Genomic DNA, 14180 nt, shown 5'->3' on the forward strand with positions numbered 1-14180 from the left:
CCTTAACTGTTCTGTTTGGTTTACTAATAGAAGCCAGGCATAACCTGGGAAATGACACTCAAGTCAACCTTCAGATGCAAAAGGCTGTTTAATGGAACAGGTTCTGCCCCCATATAAGAAAACAGGGGTGCTCCCTCCCTCCCCCCTTAATACTGAAAGCCACAGGCCACAGCAGGCGCTGCTCCTTGGTACAATGAGGCTGACGCAAGACACTCTTTAAGACTTATTCCGTTTATAGATTCTTCAGCAGTGGCCATTTTACCATCAAACAGGAGCGACAACGTAAAATCAGTATAAAAACACACACTAACAATGCAGTGTTACCAGCATCATGTCTGCTCTCCCTCACCCTGGCCCGCAGGGATTCTAAACATAAAACCCTGGTGTATAGAAACTTTACAGAACACAACCAGGTACATAAGGCAGAATTAACAGTAAGGGAATGAAGCTTCCATCCTCTCAGGGCTGGACCCCCGAAAGTCCCTCACTCAGCATTGATGAGGTTGCCACCATACACAATTCCTCAATTTAGATAATTCCTTGGATTTTTTTTTTTTTTTTTAGCGGTTTCAGACTCACAGCCCAAGAAAACAGACCGGGAGTCTTCAAGACATTTGGACCTCTAGTCTTTTAAAATTAAAATATATTATTATCTATATACATTTCTGGGGCTTCTCCTTCCTGATTCAGCCTATGTTAATACAGAAAGTGCCGAGGTCCAGGTTCAGGGCTCTTAGTTCACAGATGAAGATGACCAGTGATTGCAAGAAACTTCAGCGATACTGCCCGGCATCCTCAGTCAGCTTTCTGTCCAGCAACTCCCTGATCAAAAGGCAAAAAAAACCTCATAAAACCTGAACGCAAGTCTGTTAGACATCCCAAGCCCACCCAGTAGAGAACACTGGGGAGCTGGAAAGTGCAAGGCAGCAAATGCTAATGTCGCTTGGTCGAGGACACCTTCTTCTTGCGGGCGGCTAACATCTCATAGAAGGGGTCCCGGCTGATGGCTGCTCTGGAAATAGAAAAGCAGAGACATAGGGGTCAACAGGAACATAAGCAGCCAGAAAGACAATACCAGCCACTAAATCAAAAGTCCATTAGACTCCTCCTCCCCAGTGCTCCAGCTCATGACTACCTGCTCCGCTACCCTCTGCCCCCCCCACCAGAAAACAGGTCTCCTGCAGTGGCTTAACCCCTGATCATCAGAAAAAGAGAATTCCAGCAGACAAGATAAACTTTTTAGTGCTGTGGGACCACATTTGTTTTCCGCAAGCGACTGTGTAGTTGCCAGTCTGCCTCTGAGCTTCACTTAATATCTCAGGATCTATCCCACCAGCCCCTCTCTGAGCTTCATATATCCTGGGATCTATCCCACAAGCCCCTCTCCAGACTTCCAGAATATTCTGGGATGTAGTCATCACCCCTGCTTTATCATCACTTACTTTATGCATTTTATCCACTCCTCCTTCTCCTCAGTGGTGGGAGCAGAAATTCGATATACTGTGTGGTTCCCCTCTACCACCCGTCCATCAGCCTCTGTCTTACAGGCTTTAATAACTTGGTCCTTATTATCTGGGATGTACAACTCAAAGCAGTTCTAAACGCAAGAAAGAAAAAGATAATCAGGAACTAGTGATTGTGATTGTATTGGTTTATAATATTCTATAGAATTTTTCAAAAGTCGTTAGATATAGTTCTACACGAAAGATGAAAGCGCCTTCGGGCCGATTTGTTATTGCCCGGGTGACTTTAAACAAGCAACACTCCTTCTCTAGAAATGTTTATGATCATCAATTTTTTTCCTCACTGGTCCAAACTCTTTTGCGCTGCCCCAACATCTCAATTATTATGGGAGGCGACTTCAACTTGGTCCATGACCCTGCTTTAGATAAATCTCCAAGTTCGAATGGGGAGTGTCCGAACTCTTCCAGGGCATTTCTGATCTTTGTTCTACTCAAGAGCTTTTGGACATTTGGTGCACTTTGCACCCTGATAATGGTTGGTGTCTCAAAGTCTTTTCTCTATGATGCAGGATGCTGGAATAGGTTCCTATAGTGTATCCAATCATGAGTTGATCTGGTCTCTGGATCAGGGGGGCTCAGGGGATAAACCTCAGCAGCGGCGGTTTCCTTCACGTTTATATTGGGATGTGGAGTTTGCCACGTTTCGCACTTATTACCAATGCCCTTATGCTCATCCAGAAAGAGAAGGTATGGATGGTGCCCTCTATTGGAATGGTAGGACTTTGCCAGTGGTGTCCCCTAGTCTTCTAAGGAGAGAGGGAGAGAGAGAGATCTCTGCTGAGGCTCTGTGAGAAGATATATGCCCTGATCTCCCCAGGTACTTTCTAGGAAGTATGCAAATATTTCGTTTCTAATTGATCCATTTTTCAGTTACTTGTTACTATTTGCACATTTTTTTTTGTCCACTGTTCCAAGTTCTGAGAATAAACATATTTGTTTCTTCGTTCTGCCTGTCTGGACTGATAAAGAATCCTGGTGGTTTGTGTGTTGGGTCTGGCAGTGCTTTCTGGGAACTGTGGGACCACTAGGAGTGTGGCTCCAGTAACCTAGAAACCACTGGGGATAATTGGAGAGCAGGAGACTCGTCCAGAGGTGGTTGTTAGAGCACAAGCGGCAGACTTGAGTTGTCCTGGGGATAGACATAATAACATCCCGTCTGCGGGAGGAGCCTGCGAGCCAGCAGCCAATGCCTTAAGGCTGCCGAGACAGTGCCTGCCGGTGCCGCGCTTTTTTTTTTTTTTTTAAACATTTCTCGTCCTTAGCGCCGTTAGCGCTTCTTCTTTTTTGTAGCGCCGGCCCTGCTGCTCAACAGGAAAAGCAGCAGTGGCCGGCAATGGGGGCTGGCGCTGGCATGCAGGGCGGGCCTCGTCGAAGAAAAGAGGGAAAACATGGAAGGATGGGGAGAAAAAGAGGGAAAACGGAAGGATGGGGAGAAAGAGGGAAAACATGGAAGGATGGGGAGAAAAGAGGGAAAACAGATGGAAGGATGGCAGAGAATGAGGGAAAACATGGAAGGATGGGGAGAAAGAGGGAAACATGGAAGGATGGGGAGAATGAGGGAAAACATGGAAGGATGGGGAGAAAGCGGGAAAACTTGGAAGGATGGGGAGAAAAGAGGGAAAACAGATGGAAGGATGGCAGAGAATGAGGGAAAACATGGAAGGATGGGGAGAAAGAGGGAAAGCTTGGAAGGATGGGGAGAAGAGAGGGAAAACAGATGGAAGGATGGCAGAGAATGAGGGAAAACATGGAAGGATGGGGAGAAAGGGAAAACATGGAAGGATGGGGAGAAAGAGGGAAAACATGGAAGGATGGGGAAAAAAGACAGAAAACAGATGGAAGGATGGGGAGAGAAAGAGGGAAAACAGATGGATGGGGAGAGAGACTCTGGATGGAAGGATGGGGAGAGAAAGGGGAGAGACTGGAAGGATGTGGAGAGAGAAGGGACACTGAACAGAAAAGGGTAGAGTGATACAGAGACACTGGTTAGAAAGAGGGAGAGAGACATTAGATGGAAGGATCAGGAGAGAGGATAGATGGATGGAAGGATGGGAAAGAGGGAAGACGCTGGATGGAAGGGTAGGGAGAAAGAGGTGACACTGGATGGAAGGATGCAGAAAGAAAGAGGGGAGACTATTGGAAGGATGGGGAGACTATTGGAAGGATGGGGAGAGAGAGGGGAGACACTGGAAGGATGGGGAGAGAAAGAGGGAAAACAGAAGGATGGGGAGAGAAAGAGGGAAAACAGATGGGAGGTTGGCAGAGAAAGAGGGAAAATGGAAGGATGGGGAGAGAAAGAGGGAAAACAGATGGCAGAGAAAGAGGGAAAATGGAAGGATGGGGAGAGAAAGAGGGAAGACGCTGGATGGAAGGGTAGGGAGAAAGAGGTGACACTGGATGGAAGGATGCAGAAAGAAAGAGGGGAGACTACTGGAAGGATGGGGAGAGAGAGGGGAGACTGGAAGGATGGGGAGAGAAAGAGGAGAGGCTGCATGGAAAGGGGGAGTAGTGAAAGATTGGAGAATAAGAGGAAGGGGCATGGGGAGAACAAGGGTGAGAAAAAGATGAAAAGCCATAAGTAGATGAAGGAAATTAAAGAATGGATAGTAAGAATGAATTAAATCAGGACAGAGAGAGAGAGGCAGAAAAATATTGAAGAAAGCAAAGAAAAAGGAGAGAAAAATGAGAAATGGCCAGGAAACCGTGGCAGAAGAGTTAAGCAAAAACGAAGGAAAGCAGAATCTAGAGACTGGGAGCGACACAATGAGAAAAAGTAAATGGCTCTACAAGAAAGGTAAAGAAAATAATTTTATTTTTAATTTAGGATAAAGTAATATGGTACCTGTGTTAATGAAGTTTCAGAGACCAATACTTCCTTCCTTAGGTCAGGCGAGGATACCGTAACAGCATTATACTGACCTGAGGCAGGAGGTTTTGGCCTCTGAAAGCTCATTGAAAAGGGTGTTAGGCTATTAAATAAATTTTCTGAAATCTGATGCACTGAAAAGCAGCACTTTTTACCCTGTGTGACAAATGCATCTGATTAGCGTGACTAAATTTTGCTGGGGGAGGGGGGTAGAGAGAAAATTTTGTGCCCACCCACTTTGGGTTCAGGCCCATCCAAAATTGGCAGTCTGGCTACGCCACTGGTTGGGAGGTAACCCACGGGTCTCTGATCAGATGCCCAGATGCCTCTCCTGGGTAATTTGCAATTCCCTCCAGGACAAGATAATGCTAGTTTTCATTGATGGGCAGTGAAAGGGGTTCTGTACTTACAACAGGTTTTAGGAGCCAGGGGTAGATTGCTAAGCTGGGAGGATTTGCTTGCTAGGGGAGCAGTTGAGTCTAGGGACATTTTTGCTTACAGACAAATGTCTCACTATATCTCTGTTCTAGACTCTAAGGGCTTGTTTACAGAGCTTTTTTTTTTAACCTTTCCAGGATGGTGGATTAACGGTTTCCTCTCTTTGCGGGGACTTTCAGCAATCACTAATCATGTGGACCTTCGGAGTCGTTGGAGTAGAGATTTGGGCCTCCCTGTTGACTCATTAGCGCTGAATTTGGGGAATGTCAATTCCGAGTCCTAGACTTCACACAAGATTGGCTTTTCAAGGCTGGGGGCACAGATATCCCTATTTCTAGGAAATGTAACCGAGATGTTAATTCTTTCTTCCATGTTTTCTGGAGCTGTGTGAAGGTTCAGCTTTTTTGGAATCAATACAGCATTATTAAGAGCGGTTGTTTCATCGTCCTATTCCAGCTCTTGGATGGTTATGAGACTTTTCATACCCCTTTGCTCCGGAAGGCAGGGATGGTGGGTAAGCGAGTCATCTTTGGAGCGTGGACCAGTGGGGATGCCCAGGCCTTTTGGAACTAGAGAAACCATTTTCATACCATTTTTACAGTCCTTACCTCACAAAGCCAGGAGTTTAGTCCGTAACACATTACTCTTAATGCCCCCTACTGTGGGGAGTTTATCACTATTGCTTTGATTGATTTGGGTGGGGGGCTCCCTCCCTTCACGGTGCACGCCACGAAAAGTCGGATGCGTCCGGCCTGTAAGACTTTCTGTGTTTTTTCCTGGGGATGAGGGATGGGAGTTGGGCGTATTCGCTATCTCTATGATATTCTGTATAAGAGCACAGGCACTTCGGAACTCTGGATTTCTAAACTGGATGAAACTGGGGGATGATTTTCCCTTTGTTCCCTCTCAGGTACTGGTGTAGCCTCTCTCCAACCCCACTTTTTTTTTCTTGTTTGATGTTGTCGTATTGGTATTCGTAGCCTATACGCTTGGTGATTATCTACAACCAACCTGTTAAACTTTATGTTGTTATTATCACCAAAACACAAAATGTTTCAGTTTTGTATAAGGGGTAATGGGGTTTGAAAAGGGAGGGAGGTGGGAAGAGGGGATGGGGAAATTGTTCACAGTTTGATGACGAACTATATTTCTTCAGATTTTTGACATATGCGTTTTGGCATTTGACTCGTTACATACTCAGTTGTTGGATGTATTTGTTTTGATGTGTCATCAATAAAAAATGTTGAAACATATAACATTCTATAGAAGCTAATTATCTTATAGAAATGATTTTGCTTATTTACCCATTTTTACTGATTTTATTTAAAAGTTTCTATTTTGCAGATTGTTATTATTGACTGACTTTTGCTGTTTGTTTTTATAGTATACTGTATCCACTCCCAAGAGTTTTGTGCAACTGTCAAATTTATGGTATGCATATATATATATTTTTTTTTTGTGAATGTTTCTGTATTTGTCTTTGTATTGGGCATGTGTTTTTAATTTTTTTGTTTTTGTCTTAAATCATTATTCATATTTCGATATTGATGGGGTTTTCTTTGATAGGTGCAGACCCCTGACGCAGGCAGCAGCCGAAACACGGGCCATGTCAGGTCTTCAATAAAATCTGCTCCTTCCAAAATTCGGCCTCTTCTGTTGTAAACTCGACTGCTTCGTTTAACACAAGTCTATCTCTACTTAAGAAGTAGGTGAAAGCTCGGCTCTTCATCCAAGCCTTTAATGAAAGAATTAACTAACCTGCTAGTCACAAACACAAGGTCTGACACCAGCTGCACATACTGTAACAGGACTTTGCTAATCCAGTCCTACCCTAGCTGAGATCATTTTCCTGCATCTTTTCCGACTTCATGTGCAATTTTTCACAATTTGGTTGCCCTTATTTCTATACTTTCCACCTCCATTTGCCCCCTTTCATAGCCGCAGAGAGGGGGGGGGGCAGGGGGTACAAAATTCCCCGTGCCCGGGCCACCAAGGGGGACCTGGCGTAGCAGTCCCACCTGCCCTCCGTCTGCCACTGGGCCGGGCCCCCTGCATTGAAATCACAACGCCTCTCACCTCCGTGTGAAAGCGCTGCAGGCAGCAGATCGCCTCCCTTCGGCCCTCCTTCCCTCCCTGGGTCCCGCCCTCGTCTGCTGCCCTGCTGCCTGCAGCGCTTTCACACGGAAGTGAGAGGCGCTGTGATTTCAATGCAGGGGGCCTGGCCCGGGGGCGGCCTTGCCCCGGACCCAGCCCAGTCTCTCGGTGGCCCTGCCCCCTTTGCTGTCTCCTAAGATGTTTTGATGTGCATTGAGTTGACCTAACTAGCATTCTATGCTACCTATCCTGTTTGAATATTTTACTGCTGTAATTGTTTATTGCCTGTATCCAGGTTATGCTTGTTGTATGCTGCCTTGGGTGCCTTTGTTCATAAAAGGTCAGGGAGTGAGGCAAGGGGGAGGGGAGGGTCAAAATTAAGAGTGCCACAGGGGTCCAAGAACTCATCACCACTGCCTATCTTTCTTAAAATGAAAAGATATGTCAAGTACCAAAAGATGACATGAGATATTGTTTTAAGGAAACATTTTCCAGGTAGGTGATGAAGACTGAGAAGCTGTACGTATGTTCGAGAATGCCCAGGGAAGGGGGGGAGCAGAGTCCAGGTTACAGGGACACAGGGGAACTCTTCTATGTTACTATATAAGGGGGGGGGGGGGGGAACAAAACAAAAACAAAACCCCAGAAATGTGACAATTACTTACTGGCTTTTTGGAGTCCTCCACCTCTCTGATGCTCAGATTTTCTAGAGGAATGATTCCCCGAGGTTCCTTATCCTGTAAGTACACAAGAGACATCAGTATACATACACATTCTCTGTGTCTTGTATTAAAGGGGGAACAGAGAGGGCTGATCCAGCAATGCACAGCAGTTCACGTCTGATTTTCCTGCGCTAATCTTTCTCCTGCTGAGAGTAAAACCCCTGCACTATAGGACAGTACAGTGGACATGCAAAGCACATGTAAATATAAACTGCTTATGTAAAAGCAAAACTGTGCTAAAGATGAAGTTGCATTTTTTCACTCCCTGTAGCGCTGAAGCTTTATGTCAGCTGGTGTGTGAGAGCAGAGAGCAATCAGAGATGAAGTCCAACATGTCACCTTAGATTACCAAAGGTCCCTGCATCCCCCACTCCCTCGACCCCCACAAATGGCCCTGGTGGCCCCCTGGCTTCCCCATTCTCACTGAGGTGGACTAAGTGGGGCTTCCCCCTCCCAATTCCTCCCCCCCCCCATATGTCTTTAAATTGGAGGCAGATGCAACTGGGCATCACTCCTACCTCCCAGCTTAGGGGTGTGTGGAGAAGGTGAGGACAAATCTACCAGGCCCATCTGTGGGGTTGGCAGAGTGAGAAGTGTCAGAGTGCAGCACTGGGTTGTTTTGTTTTCTTTTAATCATCTCCTTTCCTGTCAGTGTCTGAAACAATCCTGTTCACCCACTGACAGGAAGGAAGAGGTTTACTTGTGATGCAGCCAACGGTTACACTTTTCTGCTGCGCTGTGCACTGCTTTTCTGAAAGTGTGCACTCTTTAATACAGTGGTAATTTGGATGCTATTAATCTGCTGCTCTGGGACTACGGTGTGATTGAATGCTGGAGCGTAGTTTAACACTCTAACACAGCCTTCTGCATCAAGACCTCAGACTGCACGCAAAGTTCAACCATTAGTGTAACTGGGTCTCCGAGAAAAGCTGCACATGTCCAGAGAAACATTTACATTATTTACCCAGTTCATCATTTCAATCCGTGAAATTCAAATGATTAAACCATTTAAGCTAAAGGGGAGGAGGAGGGTCTAGTTCAGTCCAAGGGTCACAAAAAGGTCCAAAGGAGGCAATGTATATGCAAATCTCTTTCATGCATATTCATTAGGGCTATTCTCCCTCAAAGGCTTAACCTGGACACCCCTGGTTTAAACATTCAGCAGAAGGAACAGTGAAAGGTCTGACGTTCCCAGGCTGGTCCAGCAGTCACGCAACATGGGTACAGTGAGGCAGCACAAAGCAACCCCAAAGTCAGCTAAAGGCCCAATTCACCCCTGCAGCAGACAGAGCCAGCCAACGTTAAAAACTAGAGCCTTCACTCACTCACTCATTGGTGAACCACTTCATTTCTACATCTAAGCCCAACTCAAACGAATACGCTGAGCAGAGCAAAAGCATTACCAGGTTTAATCAGCGACCCATAACCACAAAACGCTTTCATGCATCCAGACCCAGCACCCCTGCCCTCACCCCCAACACAAACATTTCTCCCAGGCACCCAGATTTAGAGCCCCGGTACACACATTTGTCCCATGCTCCTAACCCCAAAGCACACATCTCCCATTCATCCAGACTCAGCATCCACGTCCCCACCCCCACTCCCACCACACTCATTTCTCCCACACGCCCAGACTCTGAGCCCCCGACCCAACCACACACATTTCTCCCATACCACCAGACTGCGCCCCCACCACACACATTTTCCCACACCTCACACATTTCTCCCACACCCCCAGACTCTGAGCCCCCACCCCACACATTTTTCCCACACCCAGACTGCGCTCCCGCCCCACCTCACACATTTTTCCCCACACACCCACTGCGCCCCTGCCCCCACCTCACACATTTCTCCCACACACCCAGACTCTGAGCCCCCACCCCCACCTCACACATTTTTCCCACACCCAGACTGCGCCCCCACCCTCACCTCACACATTTCTCCCATACCCTCCGACTGCGCCCCCACCTCACACATTTCTCCCATACCCTCAGACTGCGCCCCCACCCCCACATTTCTCCCATACCCTCAGACTGCACCCCCACCCCCACCTCACACATTTCTCCCATACCCTCCGACTGTGCCCCCACCCCCACCTCACACATTTCTCCCATACCCTCAGACTGCGCCCCCACCCCACACATTTCTCCCATACCCTCAGACTGCGCCCCCACCCCCACATTTCTCCCATACCCTCAGACTGCACCCCCACCTCACACATTTCTCCCATACCCTCCGACTGCGCCCCCACCTCACACATTTCTCCCATACCCTCAGACTGCGCCCCCACCCCACCTCACACATTTCTCCCATACCCTCAGACTGCGCCCCCACCCCCACCTCACACATTTCTCCCATACCCTCAGACTGCGCCCCCACCTCACACATTTCTCCCACACCCAGGCTCAGCGCCCCACCCAGCCCTGCAGCCCCTCCTCCTGAGCAGTGCTGTGATCCTGCCACTCACCGTTGTGTATTCAAAGTAGTAAAGACAATTATCCGTCAAAATGAACCAACGTCTCTTCCAGGTCTTTACTCGACCACCTGCAGCGCAAAGAGACATGTTATAACGTATATAAAAAAAAAAAGAAAACTATTTCGATGGAGACAAAAGGGAGATGTGGAGGGGGATGAGAGAGACGCAGGACTGGGGGAAGAAGGATAACGAGACGGAGGAATTGGGGAGAGGGCAGTGCCGCAGTCAGGTGAGGGCCAGAGTACCGGGGATTATAAAGTAACCATCTTCATGTGAGTCTTCAAACTCAAGCACTACAGCAAAAGCATCGCAGAAAAAAAGGCAGAAGCAAGCGGAATCTGTCCGAACCAGGGACTCCCTGGGGCTGGGGGCAGCAGGGGGACAGGGAAGATTCTAAAAGCAGCTGCATAACATCAGGGCAGCAACAAGGCAAGAAAAGACACGGAGGTGGAAAATGTGTCTCTTCAGGAGGTGCAGCTAGGAGAGGATCCCCCCATCCAGGCCAATGCTGTCTACACTCAGGATATCCCTAATGAATATGCACAGCAGAGATTTGCATACATTACAGAGAGTATGCATGCAAATCTTTCATTAGGGATATGCTGAAAACAGTCCTAGAGGACTAGGTGTGAAAAAACGCTGACCGAGGCAGTAGATTCCTAGAAGACTGGAATCATTTTCTAGAGACACATTTGAACTGTACAAATAGCTGCCAGTCCTTTGGGATGAATGCTTCAGCCAGCTAACTCCAGGGCAACCCCCCCCCTCCCCAGTCTCAAGACACCTCCTATCTTGGTGCAATCAAGGGGTCTGGACCCAACAGAGCCTCTAGCTACAAACCAGATAGTGTAAGTCCTCTGCTACTCCCACATTTCGGTCTCTCTACAGAAACATGGAAGCTGCATCCCCTTGAAGAACAGATTCAGTCTAAACAAAATGCTCCAACCCACACCCCTCTCCCCAAATCTCTCCAGGAGAGTACAGCCCTGGGCATACTCTTCCTGCTTGGTCTTCACTCACAGTTCTTGAGGGCCAACAACAGGTCAGTTTTCTAGGTAACCCCTACTACCTACATGGTATGCATACCTACTACCTACATGGTATGCAAATCTCTCGGGCGTATTCATTAGGACCTGTTGGCAGTCCTTGAGGACAGAGTGAAGACCAAGGGTTTTACTCAGGATCAGAAAGGCAGGGAGCTTTCTTTAGAAAGGAATCCAGTGTCACAATGAACAAGAAACCACAAATCATAATCCCACTGATGCAACAAGGACAGCTGCCAGCATAAAGGAGTTGCAGACACACCGGAATTCTTAGCACAAAGAAGAGACAGACAAATTTAGTGGCTAGAACAACAGTCCCCAAGAAGTCCAACCTCGCCATCCCCAGCAACAGAGCTCCCTTTCTCTGCTACCCTTCCCTCAAACACACCTGCTTCCTCCATCCTACCCCCTTCCCCGACAATGCTTGATCCTTTCGCTCCCCTCTGAACTGCTTAGTGTTCCTTCTTTTGACTCTTCCCTTAATTACTTTAGGAGTAGCCACCATGTTGGCCAACGTATCTCAAGTACTGTCCTCACTCTGAATTGCCCTGTTGGCCTAACGTCTTGTGATCTCATCAATGGCATCGTGGTGAGCTGGATGAGAACCAGAATGGATCAATCTATTTTCATTAACCAGGTTTTTTTGCCTGTTTTCTGCACCTTGGGTTCAAGGTGTTCCGACATATTACAAACTCAGTCCAAGGGTCCTTGTTATCACGCATCCTGTCTTTGAGTGTGGCTATAGGAAATGTAAAAGAAAGAAACAAACAAAAAAAAAGGGTGAAGGTGGAGGTGTCCATTCCAGGGGCGTAGCCAGACTTCAGTGGGAGGGGGGTCCAGAGCCCGAGGTGAGGGGGCACATTTTAGCCCCCCCCTGCCATTGCCGAACCCCCCCCCCCCCCCCGCCGCCAGCACCACCACCACCAACTTTGACACCCCCCTGCCGACGACCCTCTCGACCCCCGCCAGCTGAAGTCTTCTTCCTTCCTTTGGTTTCTGAGTCTGACGTCCTGCAGTGATGGTTTGTTTGTACTTTCTTTCAGGTGCAAAAGTCCACCAGTAAAAGGTAGCTGCAGATGTAGCTATGTGGGCAGTAGAACGCTTGACCTCTAAAAGGACTTTTCCTTTTACTTCAGGGCAACTTTGTTTCGTTTATAGTCTTTAATGAAGTATCTTCTCAAAAGATTCTAAGAAAAAACAATCCTATGGACTGGATCCTCGTCACCCACCCCTAAAGAACTTCAACAGAAGCTGTGCTGATCTGCCTCAATCTCTTGTGACAATAGTAAAGAATCATTAGACTGATAGCTTGATGGTAACAGTCTCCTGTGCAGACGTAAAGAGGGGCGTCATACTGCTAACCCTCTGGCATTTAGATGGTTTTCCAAGATGGCGTCCGGCGCGACACTCCGTGAAGGAGCCGCGCGGGAAGAACGGCGCTTAACTTTAGCCGCTTTTTTGCCGTCGCCCAAATCAAGGGCGGCCATGGCATGAACGTCTCCCAGCTCAAGGGCGGCCCAAGAAGAAGCCGTCCGAGCAGAGTGGCCGGCCAAGATGGCGGAGGCGAGCAGCGGGGGATGGGCGTTTATGGCGGGGAAAAACCGCCGCGCCGGAGGAAGACCCGGGACACTGACCAGCCTCCAAACTGACACCCAACAAGGGCGAATCAGATTTTAAAACCCCCGCATCCCCGCTAGAAACGCACACGCGGTCCGGGGAGCGATTCTTCGCGCCCTCGCCCTCCGACGCCATAGGCCACGTGGAGATCAATCGGGGAACCCCCTGCCCGCTATAAAAAGGTAAAAATTACCTGCTCCTCGCTCCGAGCTGTAACGACCTGGTGTCCCAGTGAGTAGCTGCAATAAACGTTTAAATAAACGTCGAAATAAACGCCCTTAAAGACGTTCAAAAATTTTTTTTTTTTTTTAACGGAGCCAGCGGGAGGGGGGAGAAAAGGAGGGACCTGGCACCACCAGGTTTGCACTTGCTCAAAAGAGCCCTCAACCCCAGGCACTCAACAAAACCTAAAAATTAGGCTTGGAGGCCTAGCCAGAGCTGCTGCTGTGTGTGACCACCACCTGCTGAGATAGAGAACATACTGAGGAGTTTCCGGCAGCACATGACCACATATAGGGAGGCAAAAGTTTGCTCTCTATCTCCACCTGCTGGTAGATGGACACAACCCACCAGTCTATGGATTGATCAGCATGATGATATGGAAGAGGGGCGTTATACTGCTAACCCTCTGGCATTTAGATGGTTTTAGTGCTAGGTTACATGCTACCGTTTATTAACAGTGCAATTTCATATTTTAAACTGTTAGAACCCTCGGGTGATTGCCCAGTCTGGTCCTGGTGATTTCCCACTGCCTAAATGATGAATTGCTCTAAATCACCTCAGTTACCTCAGTGTGAAGCAGTTCTTCAGATTTAGGACTCTCTGCACGGTCCTTTTTAGTAATGACCAAAGCAAGCAATTCCTACGGTTTTTATCTTTTGCCGAGTACCTTATTTACAACCTTGTCTTGCAATAAGCACCATTGACTGTCTATTAGGTTGTTATTTCTTTGGTACGATACTACTCAAATTATTTCTAAGCTTCCCTATCTTGCATTTTTACATTTAACCATCAGACAAGCGCAAATAGTTTTCAAAGATGTGTCTTTAAAATAGGAGACTTGCTGGTCTTGGCGTCCATAAGCGACAATTCTTTACATTCATCAATGGTCTTCATCAAGACCAGCAATTCTGCTATTTTAAAGACACATCACTGAAAATACTTGCGTTTGTCGAATATTTTCACTAAGACTCCTGAAGCAGGCATGCATGTGCTGAAACATGGTCAAGCCACTGTCTAATAAAAGTTTTTAACTACATATTGTTGTTGTTTTTTTTTGTTTTGTTACATTTGTACCCTGCGCTTTCCCACTCATGGCAGGCTCAATGCGGCTTACATGGGGCAATGGAGGGTTAAGTGACGCCCAGAGTCACAAGGAGCTGCCTGTGCCTGAAGTGGGAA

The 14180-nt window shown here is 47.5% G+C and overlaps 1 protein-coding gene across 3 annotated transcripts in view; it reads right to left on the reverse strand.

The window, feature by feature from the left end:
* Window positions 1–545: 545 nt before the first annotated feature.
* Window positions 546–14180, reverse strand: part of CYTH1 (cytohesin 1) — a 75142-nt gene continuing 61507 nt past the window's right edge. For 2 of the 3 annotated variants that reach the window (XM_030208631.1, XM_030208633.1), the window contains exons 10-13: window positions 10111–10189; window positions 7587–7658; window positions 1443–1597; window positions 546–1012 (exon numbers count right to left, since the gene is read on the reverse strand). In XM_030208631.1, coding sequence (XP_030064491.1) covers window positions 934–1012; window positions 1443–1597; window positions 7587–7658; window positions 10111–10189 — 385 coding nt within the window. In that variant the 3' untranslated portion in view covers window positions 546–933. The remainder of the gene's footprint in view (window positions 1013–1442; window positions 1598–7586; window positions 7659–10110; window positions 10190–14180) is intronic. The other variant, XM_030208632.1, reaches the window with a different exon arrangement.

Source organism: Microcaecilia unicolor, chromosome 6 (assembly GCF_901765095.1).
Source record: "Microcaecilia unicolor chromosome 6, aMicUni1.1, whole genome shotgun sequence".
NCBI lineage: Eukaryota > Metazoa > Chordata > Amphibia > Gymnophiona > Siphonopidae > Microcaecilia > Microcaecilia unicolor.